The 15,635-nt window shown below is 58.1% G+C and overlaps 1 protein-coding gene across 3 annotated transcripts; it reads right to left on the bottom strand.

The window, feature by feature from the left end:
- Window positions 1–7,019: 7,019 nt before the first annotated feature.
- Window positions 7,020–15,489, bottom strand: CHST3 (carbohydrate sulfotransferase 3). 3 transcript variants are annotated; one of them, XM_064429774.1, is made up of 3 exons: window positions 15,392–15,489; window positions 9,441–9,645; window positions 7,020–9,294 (listed from the first exon to the last, which is right to left on the bottom strand). In XM_064429774.1, exons 2-3 carry the CDS (start codon window positions 9,575–9,577, stop codon window positions 8,064–8,066), a joined length of 1,368 nt encoding a protein of 455 aa, XP_064285844.1. In that variant the 5' UTR covers window positions 9,578–9,645; window positions 15,392–15,489; the 3' UTR covers window positions 7,020–8,063. The 3 variants fall into 3 exon arrangements, with proteins under 3 accessions (XP_064285844.1, XP_064285845.1, XP_064285843.1); XM_064429775.1 differs by lacking the exon at window positions 15,392–15,489 and adding an exon at window positions 9,970–11,335; XM_064429773.1 differs by lacking the exon at window positions 15,392–15,489 and having other exon boundaries at window positions 9,441–9,853.
- Window positions 15,490–15,635: the final 146 nt, after the last annotated feature.

Here is a 15,635-nt window from a genome sequence, read left to right on the forward strand (position 1 = left end):
CAGATCGTGTTCTTCCGCAGCACGGAAGTTGCCCCGAAGACTTTCAGCTCTTGTGGCATCCTGGATAAATATAGCTGCTGGCCCCGTGGATAAAAATGGATAAAAATAGCTGCTGCACACACTGCGGTGCTGTGAGCTGGCAGAGCTGCCCCCGCCCTGCTCCTCAGCCCTGCCTCAGCCAAACACAGCCCGGTGCCAAAACCCCCTCCCAGCAAAACGCCCTCCAGCCTTGGGGGGGAGAGACAACGAAGGAATTTTCCGGGAAAAGCAGGGCCTGGACCCAGGATTGCCGCCAGAGGGTGCAGCCAGCTAGCTCGGCCGTGGGGACATGGGACACTGTGTCCCAGTCCAGCGCATCCCTGCCTCAGCTACAGGAGGGGATCTGGACTGGGGAAGGAGGGTGACAAAGGGGTGGCAGGGGTGCGGGACGTTCCTGCACCCCGCGCTCTTCAGCCTGGAAGAGAGCTCGGAGGGGAGGGATGGAGCAGGCAACAATAAAGCTGGAATGGAATAAAGCCTTGCTGGGAAAGGCCATGGCTCCGCTGAAATACACCCAGGGCAGGTTGTGCTGTTTGTTACACAGGACTCAGCTGGAAATGCTACCCTTTTCAATAGGAGAAAGTCTTGATTAATCTGTGCGGTATAAACCTTCAGAGCTGCTAAACACCTGTGCTGCCCAGGAGGTCTGGGAGCTATGAATGTCCAGAGGCTGGGAAATATGCCCAGGGTAACTGCTTCAGATCTGTCTGTCTTTTCTCCTGGTACTGGCATGGTACCTGTGTGAGGAGGCTGCTGGAAGAGCCTGGCAATGGCTGGCTTTGGGAAAGCACAATTCAGTGCAAAAATAGTAAAAAAACCAAACCCACCTCCATTTCTAAAGGGATGAACTCTGCAATTTGAATCTGGTTTACCTCTTTTGCAAAATTACGTGGACAGGCTTGCTTGGCACCCCTTGTGTGTGAAACCATCCCAGGGGCAGGGTTCTCCTTACCTGTATAACTTCCTTGTTGTTTCACCTTCCTGGAGCAAAGCTGGATCAAAGGCCCATTCCCAGCAGATGAGGATGCTGAGGATGAGTTGCCATTTTCCAAATGCTGCTTTCCTGTCCCCCTTCCTTTGCACCTTTGTGCCCAGCTCTGTCTGCTCCAGAGGCAGTTTTGGGCTTTTCATGACAGGCATTTTCCTGTATTTTACAGCACATCCATTACTCCAGCAGTACTCTGTAAATTTCCCCTGTCCAACCTGATGTCTTCCCCCTCCAGGTATACATGAGGGCTACCTTCAGGTGAACCCAGTTGGACAACAGAAGATCAGAGCAACCTTTCAAAAAAAAGGAGGAAAAATCTTCTGGGCCAGTGAGTTGGAGATGCACCAACAAGCAAGAAAAGATCACTGGCAAAAAGAGTGCCCAGAGCAAACAGGGAGGGTAAAAGAGACCTTTGTAAAAACCTCACTCCCAACCCCAGGCAAACAGGAAGAAACTCGGAATACCCAAAGCTGAGGCCAGTGGGAGCATTCAGTGTGCAGGTCAGGGCTCAGGTTTGGCAGATGGGATGTTTGGATGATAATTCTCCAGCTGAATGCACACAGGTGGTGAAAGTTCATCAGCCTCAGAGAGGTTTTTCTGCTGCTGGTGGTTGGTGGGGCAGGGACGGGTGGGCAGGCCTGGGGCAGTGATTGCCCTGCCCTGCCCTGCCCTGCCCTGTTGCAGGCTTCCTGGCCTTTTCCTCCCAGCTGCCCCACAGACCAAATGCTCCCTGCAGGATGGCAGGGGGAAAAAGTGTAGGGAAGGGGCTCTGTGAGATGCTCTTGCCCCAGTTTGCCACTGTGAGACAGGCAGCAGGGGTACCTGTGCCTGTCTGTGAGTCCTCTCCTCGTCAGGTGTAATCCAGCATCATCCAGAGCTAGGAGACATCCCTCTGAGGATGATTAATCCATGGATGGGTACAACAGTGCTGTGTGGGGAGACTTTAGGGTGCCACAAGTGCCCCTGCTCTGCATTGGCCCAAATCCCTGTAAACCTCTACATCTTTGTCCTGCCCTCCCTGATCATCAGGGCAGCTTGGCCTCCCTAACTTTGCAATAACCCAGACAAGCTGATAGAGGGATAACATTCCTCCCTTCACCCTCCTCTGGGGAGCAGCTCTCCCACCTGGGCCTGGCTTGGCCCTCTGCCAAGCCTGAGTTGCTGGAGACTCTTTTCCTGGCTCACAGCCATGTCTGCAAAACCCCAAATCCTCTCCTGTATCAGCAGCCTCGCACACCACATTCCCTCTGCCCACAGACACGTCCTGCACATCATCCTGTGACAGCCCCAGTGGCACCAGGGTGGCTGCAGCTCTCTGGCTGTGCCCCTGGAGGCTTTGCTTCAGGAAAATGAGGATTTCCAGTCTCCCAGGGATGAGGGGTTGCTCTAGACAAACTGCCTGGTCCATCCTTGCTCCCCAGCTCCCCATTTTGCCTGGGTGAGCTGGTTACCCCCCATGCCTCAAGGAGCTCAGCCAAGGTGGAATTGTGTCAGTTCAGGGCAAAGAATCACCTGGAAAAACCAATTCAGTCAGTTCCTGGCTGCTTTTAAGCATCAACATTAGGTATTTTATACCTTATACTTAAAAATCTACTTTTATCAGAAATCAACAGGGTTCCACTTACATTTATTCTCTCCGTGACAAACCTCATTTTTCATTTCCAGTTTTTCAGTGCTATGAGAAGACAAGCTGCTTCCCATGGACAACAGCACCAAAATCACCCTGTTTTGGTCAGGCTGGACCAGTGATGTGTATTTATAGGCAGCATCTCTGTACATGCCAGCCCATAAATTGTTCACAGATCCCAGCCAAAAAAGGGTGGGAAAACCCCAAGGGTGAAATGCAATGGTCTCTGCAATTAAATGGTCTTTGTATCCATGAGAAGAGCCACGGGGAGCTGGGATCTCTCTCCATCCCACCTCAGAGCTGTGCCACAAAGCTGTTCTCCTTTTTCCTGGGATCACAGTGAGCTCTGTGCCAAGGTGCTGCCCAGCTCCTCTTTTCCTGCAGGATGAGTTTGCCAGGCTCAGTGTGCTGTGGTGACAGGCTTCACCTCACCTGCCTTTGCCACCTACAAATTTGGGCTCAAACCAAGGCAGGTTTTGGGGAAATGGGGGTGCCCAGGCTCACATCAGCTCCTGGCATGGGCTGAGCAGGGACCAAGCAGGGCTGTCCTTCCCCTTGGAGGAAACCCCAGCTCAGACAGCTCCTGCTACTGCCTTGGGGTTTTGTGCCATGCAGACCTTTCCTGCTCCTCCAGAGCCAAGCATGCAGCAGACATTGGGAATTTTACAGGAATGCTATTTTGTGAGAATTCATCCCTTATTGTGATGTGATCCAGGCAGGTGCCTACAAGAAACTTTATCAGCTTTATTTGTGTCAGCTGCCTGGCTGTAAGGATTGCAGGGATCTCCTTGGAAATTCTCTGGTTCCTCCAGCAGTGGAGCCCAGAGATTGACAGTGTGGTGGCAACTCTCTTTTATGGGATAACATGGTTTGTGGCATTAATCCCTGTGGGGTGGTAGAGAAGCATAAAGGATGTCAGTGGCTGGGGTTTCTTTGGGAAAAAGAGAGGGCTTGTGCAAGCTCCTTTGCTCTTGGGGCAGCTTTTGAGAAAGAACAGCTTTCACTCCTGATGTGGGGAGTTTTCTTCCCCTTGCCCCCCAGATTTCATTACAGTGAAAGCAGAGCATAGAATAAAACTGTGTCCTGAAAAAAATAGGCCTCACAGACAGGCAGCCTTTGTCCAAAGGTGTAATTACAGGATAAATATGGGATGCCGACCAAGAAATGCAGTCTGGTCAGGCATGCAGTCTCTTAGAAAAACACAACAGAAAACAAGGTTGTCATTTAATGCTGAAATATCCACATGTGCTACAGCCCTTGGGGGTCCCTCGTTGGGCCGTGGATCTCCCCACTGACCTGGTGTTTGGTTGTTTGGATGGTGCAGCTGTATCCATGGGCAGCTTCCTGAAAGGACCATGATGGAGAGGAGGAAAGGGTTGATCCAGCCTCCAGCAGAAGGCAGTGGGGCTGGGTGAGGGCATTGCTGGTGTGATGGATTTCCTTCAGAAATCAGGCAGAAATCCTCTCCAATAGGGCTGTGAGGAGACATGGGGGATTAGCTCATCCGATCCCATTAAATGGAGCTGGAACAAGTGAGGAGAAGGGTATGGGAGGTCAGGACAGCCAGCACAGCAGCCACCACTTCTCTTGTTTGGGAGAAACCTCATGCCAGGCTGGAAAAAGGCCTTTTTATGGATTTCTATGGACCTGCCTGGTGGCTTGGCTTCATGGCCCAGCAGGGCCACCTGGGTGTTAAACTGCAGGGCATCTAAGGTGGCACTTCAGAGACTTGGCCACCTTGGCTTACCAGCAGGTTCTGCCTCAAGAACTGCCTCTCCACAGCAAGCCCAGCCACGCCAGCATGGCCCAGGCAGCTCTGAGGGCTCTGAGAGGGAAGCAGAGAAACAGCAGGATGTACCTGCTGTCCAAAGTCAACTCCGGATTAGTGGGAGGGAATAATTTTCCAGAAAGATCCCGTTTAGAGGGGAACATCCATCATTTGTTAAAGCTCTCACTGGTGTTACGTCATCTTGTGTCACCTGCAATGACCCCAAGGAGAAGCAGTTTTGGCTGGTGGCCCTGTTCCACAGGACATATGTCCCCTCACTCTTCTGGGCTGTTCTGGAAAAGGTCTCTCTGGTGATAATTAGCATCACCCCAATGCTCCTGAATTCCCTGCAAAGCACAGCTGCAGCAGGCTTGGAGGTGAGCCTGGAGGCACTACAGCTGCAGGTGGGGGTTGTTTGATTTCCTTATTTTAAACCAAGCTTTAGGCCTGCTTTATTTCAGAAAGCTTAGATCTTTTGACAAGAGGATTGAAATTAATCTTTCTTTTTTGCATTGGTGTCTATGAGAAAGGGTGAGCCTGCATCCATTGCAGCTCCTGTTGTGTCCTTCCTGCATGGTCTGTCTGGATGCAGGTATGTCCTTGCTCTAAGGCACTCTCTTACTATGACCTTCCCAATCTGTTCTTTCCCTCCCAAATCCATGCCTTTCATCCTCTATGGAAAGAGGCAGGCAGCAGCCAGAGCAGGCTGAGCAGGAGGCCCCTCTTGTGGGGGGACAAACCTCCCCCCAGCAGCTCAGGGGGAATTCGGCTGCTCCAGCCTCGAAGGAGCCGTGTCCCCTGCGGCTTCCCGATGCGCCTGGAGCCCTGGGTTTAATGGGAGCAATTAGCCCCGCGGAAATCTGCACGGGTCGGGGGCATGTTTTCTCTCTGTCCTGTGATGGTTTTGACGGGAAGCTGGAGGCTGTCCAGGAACAATTGCTTATGCTTGGCTAGCAGTGCGGGCTGGAGCTGGCCGGGGCGGAGGCAGCGCAGGTAAGAACGGGTGGCTGTCACCATTCCCTCTGGAATGGTGTGGCCAGCAGGAGCAGATCATTCTGCCCCTGTAGCTGGCACTGGTGAGGCCACACCTGGAGTGCTGTGTCCAGCTCTGGCCCCTCAGGTTGGGAAGGACGTTGAGGCGCTGGAGCGCGTCCAGAGGAGGCAACGGGGCTGGAGAGGGGCTGGGAACACAAACCCTGAGAGGAACCCCTGAGGGAGCTGGGGGTGCTCAGCCTGGAGAAAAGGAGACTCAGGGGTGACCTTATCACTCTGTACAGCTCCTGAAAGGTGGCTGTGCTCAGGTGGGGTTGGGCTCTTCTCCAGACAGCACTGACAGAACCAGGGGACACAGCTTTAAACTGCACCAAAGTATAGGTTGGATATTAGGAAAACGTTTTTCACGCAAAGGGTGATAAAGTTCTGGAATGGTCTGCCCAGGGATGTGGTGGAGTCACCATCCCTGGATGTTTTTAAAGAAAGCCTGGATATGGCATCAGTGCCATGGTTTAGTTGAGGTGTTGGAGCTGGGTTGGACTTGATCTTGGAGGTCTCTTCCAACCTAGTGATTCTGTTCTTATCTGTTCTGCTCTCTGGCCTCGGCTCAGCCCAGCTCCCACTTCCCTTGCCGCTTGTTTTCCATGCTCCTGGATTTGCCTGTCCTTGCCCCCTGGACCCGGCTCTCCAAACCCCAAAGCACCTCCACCTGCCGTGGGATGGAGGGGGATGCTGGCCACTCTCCAGTGTCCCCTCTTTGGCTGGGGCAGCTCAGTAGCTACTCACCCCTCATGCTGTTTCACAAACAATTACCCTAAAATTATTTTCTCTGCAAAAGCCAACTGAATGGTGCTTTTCCAGAGACATTTACCAGGACCCTGCATTCCCCCTCATGCTGGCTCTGTGGGCTTTTCCCAGCGCGCAGCTGCGGAATATCCATCTGACCTCAGTGACCCTGCTGCTTTCCCAGCAGGAAGCCTCCAAACAAAACCCGATTCACTCAGCAGCCCCAGGGCTGCTTGTGATGCCGAGAGCTGCGTGTGAGGCGGGGAGGAAGCCGACTCTCTCCATCGCCTGTGAGCGATGAGGGTATGCCAAAAACCTCCACTTTTGTGTCCTTTCCCCATCCAGCTGGCACCGAGCACTCCGAAATCACACCTTGAAGCCTGGTGCTGCCCGGCCCTGCTCGGAAACCCTCCTCAGCCGGGGCGGGCGGGCGGATGGCTGCCCGGGGCTCCGGGGCTGCTGCTCCCCGCCGGCCGGCCCCGCGCTCCTCAATGCCTCCTCTGTTCTCCCTCTTGGGTCGAAAACGCGGCTTTTGTGAGCTCAGCCCTGTGCTGGAGCCCCAGCACGTTCCTCCCGGCCGGCAAAGCGCAGCCCAGCTGTGGCCGGCTGCCGCCTCCTTTCATTTATTTATTTTTGCTTTTGGCCAACAGCTCTAGCTGGGGAGAAGGGGACATGCGGCTGCTGGGACCCCTCAGGGCTCGCTGGCAAGCCCGAGGTGGAGACAACCACTCTCCACCAAAATGCTCAACTTCTCCCTCGGGTGGCTGCCATAACCCAAAAATACCCGGGGGAGAAAAAGAATGAGCTACAAAGAGGGCTAAAAATAGGCATTTTAATGAATGAAATGTGAATTGGAGGGGGCAGCTCGGCACTGGGTCAACATCTGCAAACGGCAAACACCCTGAAACTCCCTGGGCCTCTACCAGGTTTGGCCACCCATCAGTGCTGTTAACACGTATTTCTGGGACTCCCCTGGGCAGGGGACACCCACCAATACTAAGGAGACAGGAGATGCTTTGGACTCTGTGCTGGTGGCTTTGTTTTTACTCAGACAAGTCTGACCGTCTTTCAGCACCGCTGAAGTTCCCAGTTGGTGCTGCACGGGGCTTGGGGGGGTTTACAGCCCCTCAGACCCCGGGGGCTCTCCCAAAATCATGCAGAAGGACACGTGGTGGTGTCCAGCTAAAATGTGACCTCTGTTCTGGGTGTCCCCCTTTGTGGTATGTTGCGCTGCTCTGATTTTTGGGCTTAGCTCCTTGACCAGCCTCCCCCTCCTGTTCACATAATAAATAAATAAATTCACCTGGTATGCAAATACACAGGGAAAAAAGGAAATAAACCCAAACCTCCAAAACCAAGTTTGAAGAGCACCAAACCATAGTCACCTCATTTTGTTGTAGCCCAAGTGCCGTCCAGGGCTCTGTGGGCAGTTTCCAGTCTCTGCTGCTGTATGAAGGCACTAAACCAAGAAGGTCTCTGGGCGCTTGCTGGCACCACAGGAATTTTGTCCTTGCCCCGTCCCAGCTGGCATGGGGGAAGGCAAGCCAGAGGTGCTTGGTCCTGTGCCCCTCTGCTTGCCATCACCCTCCTCTTCCTCAGTGCAGCTCCCGAGCTGGGGAGGTGGCCCTGTTGCCGACCCCACTGCCCCTCACCCTTACAATTCCCCATTCCCGGAGAAATTGTATAATTCAGGCTCTGCAGGACCCCGGGGCCAGCTCTGCCAAGACGCTCCGGCTCCTGGGGCTGCCATCTGGCAGCAGCGAGGAGCATTTTTGGGAGCAGGGACCCCCAGGTGGTCTCCGGGCCGGCCGGGAGCACGGCCGCAGCCCCTCGTTCCGCCCCGCCGCCGCGGCCCCGCGCCACTACGTGACCCAGGCGGGCTGTGCCTCCTCCAGCAGGCTGAAGGAGCGGTTGGCCAGCGCTGCAGGGCTGCTGGCCAGCTTGTAGCCAAAGAGCTGCATGGCTGGGGCGCAGGCGTCCTGCACCACCTGCGCCAGCTTGAAGGGCATGCTGAACCGCCACTTGTCGAACTGCTCCGAGGAGTTCTTGCACGTGGAGTAGACGCCGTTGCCGTCGGGGGGAGCCTGCGTGTTTCTGCCGATCCACTCCTCCACCTGGCGGGTGAGGGGCAGCCCGGCGAAGCGGAACATCTCCCGCGCCTTCTGCAGCGGCGCCCGCGCCACGTCCTCGTAGCGCACCAGCATGTAGCGGCCCCGCAGCCAGCCCGGCCGCCGCAGCCCCAGCTCCGCCGACACGCGGATGCTCTCGCAGTTGCCCCGCAGCCGCTGCACCTCCTCCTCGTGCAGCGGGGCCTCCCCTTCGGACGCCCACTTCTTCCAGGTCTCGTACTTGCCCGAGAAGGCCACCATGCGCGAGGCCAGGACGGCGCGGGGGTCCCGCACCAGCTGGATGATGCGCAGGTCCAGCCGAGGGTCCTCCACCAGCGGCTGCAGGAACTCCAGCTGCCGGATGCGCACCGTCTTCAGGGCCACGTGCTGCTTGCGCCGGCACGCCTCGGCCGCCAGCGTGATGTTGAGGGGGCCGCAGCGGCGGTTCTTGCAGTAGTACTTCTCAAAGACCTTCTTGGTGCTGGGCGTGCAGACGGGCTCCTCGCACAGCGAGTGGCTGGAGCCCCGCCGAAACAAGAAGGGCGTCAGATGGCCCTCGGGAACCGGCGAGATGAAGTTCTCTAGGATGTAGAGGTCGCAGAGGAGGAGCTGCTTGAGGACATCTCGGTAAACCAAGGCTGAGCCCACAGCACTGGCTCCCCCCGGCAGGAAGGTCACCGTCTTCTCGACGTGCCAGAGGGGCTCGAAGAGGTAGAAGATGCTGCCCTGCTGGTTGAAGAACTCTCCGACGAAGGAGGAGCCAGTGCGGGTGGTGGCCATCAGCAGGACGTGCCGCCGTGGCCCCACGTCCCCGTCGGCTGCCAGCTGCAGGGTGATGTTGTACAGGTGGGACCTCAGCTGGGAGAAGGCAGCGTCCAGCTCCTGCAGCGAGGCCAGCGAGCCGTTCTTGGCCGGTGCTGGGCTGGCCTCTGTGCTGTTGGCCTCTGCCAGTGCTTGCGGGGACTGCTTCAGCTTGTCCGACACCCTGTGGGGAGACCCAGCCCAGCCTGGAGGACAGTGGAACCACCCTGCATCCCAGCGGGGGACTTGGGGGGCTCCTGCTGCAGAGGAGCTCAGGATGGGGGGAGAGGGGCTGCAGACCTTGGGCTGGCTCGGATGCCCACTGCCTACCTGGAGATGAAGTTGTTCTCCTTCTCGATGATGACGAGGCTGATGACGAAGACCAGCAGGACGGCGTACTTGCTCTTCATCTTCAAGCAGTGCAGCAGCTCCCGCATATCTGTGGGCAAAGCGCGTCGGATCTCCATGGGGAACACACACGGGTCCTTCCTGCACGCCGGGAAGGTGTTGTGGGCTAGGGCCTTGCCAGCCCTGCCTGTGGGGAGAAGAAGGCTCAGCATGGCGATGGTTCCCTGCAGGCAGGGTCAGAGGCTGACAAAGGCTGGACGAGAGCAGTAAAAAAGTGGAAGCTCCTCCCTGCCGCTCCATCCCACCCCCGAGGAGCAGCTGCCTGAATGCCCCACTGGCTGCTCCTCCTCCTTCTCAAAATAGATCTGCCCAACAAGACCCCTTCCTACGCTTCCACCAGCCGCCCCTGCCCACCCTGAAACCCAGCCCAGGCCTGGCACCCGACAGCTGCCTGCTTCCCGCTGGCAAAAACCTGCTGCTGCCAGCGAGGCAGCCCCTGGATCATCCGGACCTTCGGCACATTGTGGCTCCCAACCTCTGGAAAGGGGAGGCTTGGAGGCTCCACTGTAGGGCCCCAGTGTGGGGCCGAGCAGCTTCCGCCTTCCCCCAGCATGGCAGCAGCAGCTGCTGAGCCTCGAAAATGAAACCCAGAGAGTTTTCAGGAACAACGGCGGGCCGGAAAACACTGCTGCTGCCAGTCCCCCTCCGGGAGTAGAATGCTCCGGGGGAGGCTTTTGCCAAAAAAGGAGAAAAAAACCCCAAAAACCCAAATAATGCAGCAGCTGCTTGGTGTGGGATGCAAAGCCAGGAGACTTGGCACCCCCGCCCAGCAGAAAAGGCCCACCCCCAGCCGAGTCGGGGTGTTGCTGGAAACTGCTCTGAGTCGCACCAAACCCACACCCAGCTGGAGATTTTGGGTGTCACAGCTGCTGTTTCGGGCTCTGGGGCAGGTCCTGGTGTGCAGATTGACACCCCCAGGCCTTGCTGGCACCTGCCCGGGGTGAGGCCGTTCGCTCGTCCCCCTCTCTTGGCCAGACTTTTGGTGACTCAGGGAAAGTCTATTCAGCCTTGGCTGGGCTCCACCAGCGCGACCCCGGCAGCCCGTCCCAGCCCTGCTTTTGGGGTGAGGGAGCAGAGCCAGGCAGAGCCCCATCCTTTTGGGGGGCCCCGGGGTTTGCTGGAGGGGAGATGCCCTGGCCAAGCCTCGGCATCTGCAGTCCCCGGCAGAGCGTGGAGTGGGGAAGCCCTGCCAGGCATTGCGTCACGTCCCAACCCCTTCCGCGTCGTGCTCGGCCAAAATGTGCATTTTTTAGTGTTGCTCGCTGAATGCCCCTCCGGCTGGGAAGGAGGGAGCATGGGCAGGAGGGGTGGGATGTGTCCCGTGGGCAGGGCAGCACCCCAGCCTGTCGGGTTCCTGGTCCTGTCTGTGTGAGAGGAATTTCCCATCTTGAGCAAAGCACTCAGCTCCCGAGGCTTGGCTTCCAGCCATCTCCTTTCCAGCAAAACCTTCTAAAAAGAGACATCCACACCCACGCACCCAGGAAACTCAGGATTTAGTGGGATGCAGGGATTCTGGAGAGCCCTGGCAGCCCCAGAGCCCTCCCACAGTGGTCCCCCAGCTCCCCCCTTTCAGCAAGTGGCACCGAGATCCCCGGCACACGTGTGTGCGTGCATGTGCGTGCATGTGTGTGTTTTTAACAGCCCTGTTAGTTTAGTTTGTCATCACGCTGCTCCTCGGGGACAGGCCAGCAGCCAGGGCAGGTGCCTTTCACCAGCCACCCCTCATATCCCCCCTCCTCGGTCGTGCTCCCTCGATGACAGGATTTGTCGGAGTATTTGAGCAACCGAGAGAAAAAAATCGAATACATTGAGACCTCGGTGTGTGGCCGCACAGAGTCAGAGTCACGGCATCCCAGGGGGCGGTGATCTGCATCCCTGCCCTCGCCTGGGGCTGGGGACAGTCCCCACGCACAGGGGATGGCATCAGCCGCTTCCCCAGACAAACCCCCGGGCAAAGCCAGTCCCGGATTTTCCCCCTCTGATGCCCCCAGCTGCCTGACCACAAATGAGCCACAGACCGGGAATTACTCACAGGGGTGACCCAGAGAACCATGTCCGGCAGCGCTGGCAACCCCCTCATCCACAGCCCCGGGGCAGACAGCAATCACTACACAAACAACCGGCTGCAAATCCCGCCCGGGGCCCCGCCAGGGCTGAGCTGTGGGGCTGGGGACACGCGGGTCACCCGGTGAGGCTGCCTGGCACCCCAAAGCTCTTCCCTGCCGGGGCCCGCGCGGCGCAGCCCGGCCGGGGCACCACACAAGCCACAAGCGCCCCTTTGTGAGGGGAACAGAGGGGCTCTGTGTCCCCGGCACGTTCCCCTGCAGGGCTCTGCTGGGGTGGGATGGATCAGGAGAACCGGCAGGATGCTGCTGCTGCCGCCCCAGGGTGCCCTGCCAGTGCCTGCTCCTGGGGAGCGCACCTGTGTGAGCAGACAGATGGATGGACATCATCCCTGGAGATGGCAGTGTCCTCCTGCTCTCCACGTCCCAAAGCAAAGAGGAATAATTTCCAGGAATGCTAAACTGAGATGCCGTGGATGGCAGCACCCACAGCTCAGATGCTGCTCCCTGCTTTTTCCTATCCCTCAGGCTGGAAGTGCTTTTCAATTCAGCAGGGATGGCTGCAATTCCCATTGCAGAGATTTATGGATTTCCCAGATGAGTTAAAGCCTGAAAAGGAGCTTTTCTGGGGCAGTGTTGGGGATTTTGTTCCCATGCAAATCTGCCCAGGTGGGATCCTCCACTACCAGCAAGTTAAGTTAACCTTGCCACAGCAAGAAGGAAGGACTTGGACAGTAATGGAGACACCAAATCATTCCAGTCTGCTGGAGCAAGTTTTTGTGGGATGGATGGTGCAGGTGGGATAAGAGCAGAGGCCCTGTGAGAGGAAGGAGGGAAGGGATGCTCCTGTCACCCTTCTGGAGGGCATTCCACAGGACTGTCTGACCAGAAGAGCAGAGCAGGGGTTTTGAGTTCTGTATTGGGAAAGGAAAGGTCTTACATAAAGCCTCGGGGCTCTCCTTCCCCATCTCTGGCTGCCCTGAACCCCCACCAGGTGAGATCCAGGAAAGAAAGATGCCTGTGGCTGCCAGGGGCAGCCAGCTGGAGGTGAGACTGGATGAAGTCACATTTTCCTCTGGTGACTCAACAGGCAACAACTGAGCTCTGGACACAGAAAGGCAATGAAACACCCACATGCAAGAGCTCCCTCCCTGCCTGAGATCCTTCTGACCACCCAGCCCCCCTCCACTCCCATGCATCCCTCCATGGAAGCCCACAGTGACCTGCAGCTGAGCTCCCTGCCCCCGGAGCTGCTGCTGCACTGAGTAATTCCCTCCACGGTCCTTTGCTTCATCAGACTTCCATCAGACACTGGGATCAGCAGAACACAGGGACAGAACAGCAAAGAGATAAGGAGCACGGGCTTATCTGCTCTCCGTGCTGCTCTTTGTCTGCAACCTGGGGAAAAAAAACCCTCTGTATTTACTCTTTCAACTATTTCCGCTCCCAGCTTCCTCCCAAGGCTGGCCTTGGGAAACGTGCCACCAGAGCTTCCCACTTTGCTTTCATCTCCCAGCAATTTTCATCCTGGTCCTGGCTGTCCTCCAAGGCATGGCACAAGCACAGCACTGCTTCGGTTTGCCCTGCAGCGCAGCTAAGGAGCCTGTCCAGGCAGGTATTTTTTGGTTAAAAACATGTCTAGTCAAGCTAAAAAAAATGAGGGGAAAAAAGTCACCTCCTACAATGTTTATAAAGTTGCTGAGAATAGTCACAATCCTCATCAAATTGAAGCCTGGAAACTGCCCATTGGAGGAGAAAGTTGGGAATGGAAAGTGCTTCTGACTCAGAGGTTACACTCAGGAGCAGCAGCAGGAACGATGTTGGTACAAACAGGCACCACTGGAAGAACTTTCTTTTCATTGCACGAGCTCTCAAACTCCAGGTGCATGAGGTTGTCCCCTGTCCGCTCTTTACTGTCCCACCTGTTCTCTGTGATGCCCCAGATGAGCTGTCCTTGTTTCTTCTGTCCAAACACCACTGTGCAGGAGGGGTGCAGAGGCTGGTGAGGGCACAGTAATGTTGGTGACAGGACCAGCACAGGCTTCACGGCCAGGACAGACTGGTCTTTTCTCTCCCTTGCCTTGGTGGTGTCCAAAGAGTCACCAAGAGTTTTCTCCTGACCCAGCAGAGAGGAGAGCTGCTGCTCCTGCCCCTGGTGCACCCGACGGGGCTCAGAGACATCAGTGCTGGGCATGGGGATAAACATGTGGGATAAAACACGTGCATCAGGCAGGGGCCAGCCTCTGGAGCTGGATCTGGAGCAGGACCCAGCTAAAACACCTTCAGCCTTGAAACCAACCCGCCGGCAGCCACAGGCACGGCTGGGGTGGGGTTTGCAGCACCACCTGCAGCAAAGGTGAGAGACTGACGGCGCCGAGCTGCTGGGCAGCGAGGGGGGCTGCAGAGCAGACCACCAAGACGGGCGAGAGGACGTTTGCTCGGCGCCGGTGGCACAATGCCGGCTGCTGTGCGCTGGGAACCGCAAATGCCCGTCCCTGCTTCAATGAGCCCTTTCTTTGGGGCGCGGAGCCCGCGGTCCCTCCCACCGCCCCACACTCCTTCCCTCACTGCTCCACGCTCGCCTGGAAGCTCCTCGGCCAAACCCAGCCTAAAGCAGGGATAGGGCGCTCTCTGTGCCCGCCTCTGCTCGCCTTTCAGCCCGAGACAGGCGCCTGGAGCTCCGGGCATGCAGAAGGGCAAGAGATGTTGGCGAGGGGACAGTGACCTGTGCCCGAGTCAGCACAGGGAGACTGGGGGTGTGACATCGAGCTGCTGAAGCAACATGGCAGATGTGGAAAAACTGCACAGTTAAATGCCTGTCCTGGTGTAGCGATGTAAATCGTTGGCTGTGGAAAAGGAGACGCTCTCCTCCAGGCACCAAAGCCAGGCTCGGTGCAAAGGCAGCGGGGCGTGGGCAGCTCTCCGCAAAGCGGCCGGGAGCAGCTGCTGAAATCCGGGCAGGCACTGAGGGGGGACTCTGCTGGGATGGCCTTTCCCCCCAGGGTACCCTCATGCCATCCAGGGCCCGTCTGGGGCCGTGAGGGTGTGAGAGCCCCAGCTCCGGCAGAAACGTCGCTGTCTCCCGGGCGCCGGGAGCCGGCCCGGGGCCAGCGTGCCCCGGTGGCCCCGGGACAGGAGGGGAAAGGGTGCGAGCAACTTTCCAGTGCTCCCTGGTAGGGGCTGACAGGACGGATGATGCAACTCCGGGATGGTTGTGAGAAACTCTCATTTTCCAAAGTCTCCTTCTGTAGCCCCAGACGCGCTCCGCTCGGCGCTGCCGCTGCAGAGCTCGATCCTATTCCATTGATTTTTTTTTCCCCAGTTTTTTTTTTTTTTTTCCCCCGAAAGAAAGGCACGGGGAGAGCTGCTGAGCAGTCATGTGCTGGGAGGACTTTCAGCAGCAGGGCGCTGGGCTCCGGCTGTCCGCCGAGGGGAGGGAGGCAGCGGAGGAAGGGAGGCACCGCCGGCGCTGCCCCGCTGCGGGAGCGGGCGGCGGGGGCCCCGCACCGAGACAAAGGAGCGGCCGAGGCCGGAGGGCGCACAAAGGAGCCGGCGGAGCCCGGGGCCGCCCCGCGGGGGGATGCGGCCCCCGAGCCCCGGGCTCCCCGCCGGCCCCGCTCCCCCTGCCCGGGCTGGGGGGGCGAGCTCGGGGCCGCGGCCCCTCTTCGCACGCCCAACTTCCCGCAAGTCCCCGCCGCGCCGGGAAAGACCCGATCCCGCCGCCATCCTCCCCCTCGCCCCGGGGCTCCCGCTGCCCATCGCGCCGCTCCCGGCCCCCGGCCCCGTCGGGCTCGGCCCCGCTGCACCTACCCGGCGGGGCGAGCTCGCCCGGTCCTGCCGTGCGGGAGGAGAGAGAGCAGCGGGTCCCCTGCTTTTCTTCACGGTGCTGTCATCCTCCCTCCCTCCCTCTCTCCCTCCCTGATTCCCTCCCTCCCCTCTTCCCTCCCTCCCTCCTTCCTTCCTTCCTTCCTCCCTGCCGGGGCAGCGGCGGGGGGAGCGCTCCCGGGGCGGGGCCGGGCAGGGTCCCCGGGCCAAGCCCCCGCTGCCCCCAGCC

The sequence above is a fragment of the Passer domesticus genome, chromosome 8, assembly GCF_036417665.1.
Source record: "Passer domesticus isolate bPasDom1 chromosome 8, bPasDom1.hap1, whole genome shotgun sequence".
Lineage (NCBI taxonomy): Eukaryota > Metazoa > Chordata > Aves > Passeriformes > Passeridae > Passer > Passer domesticus.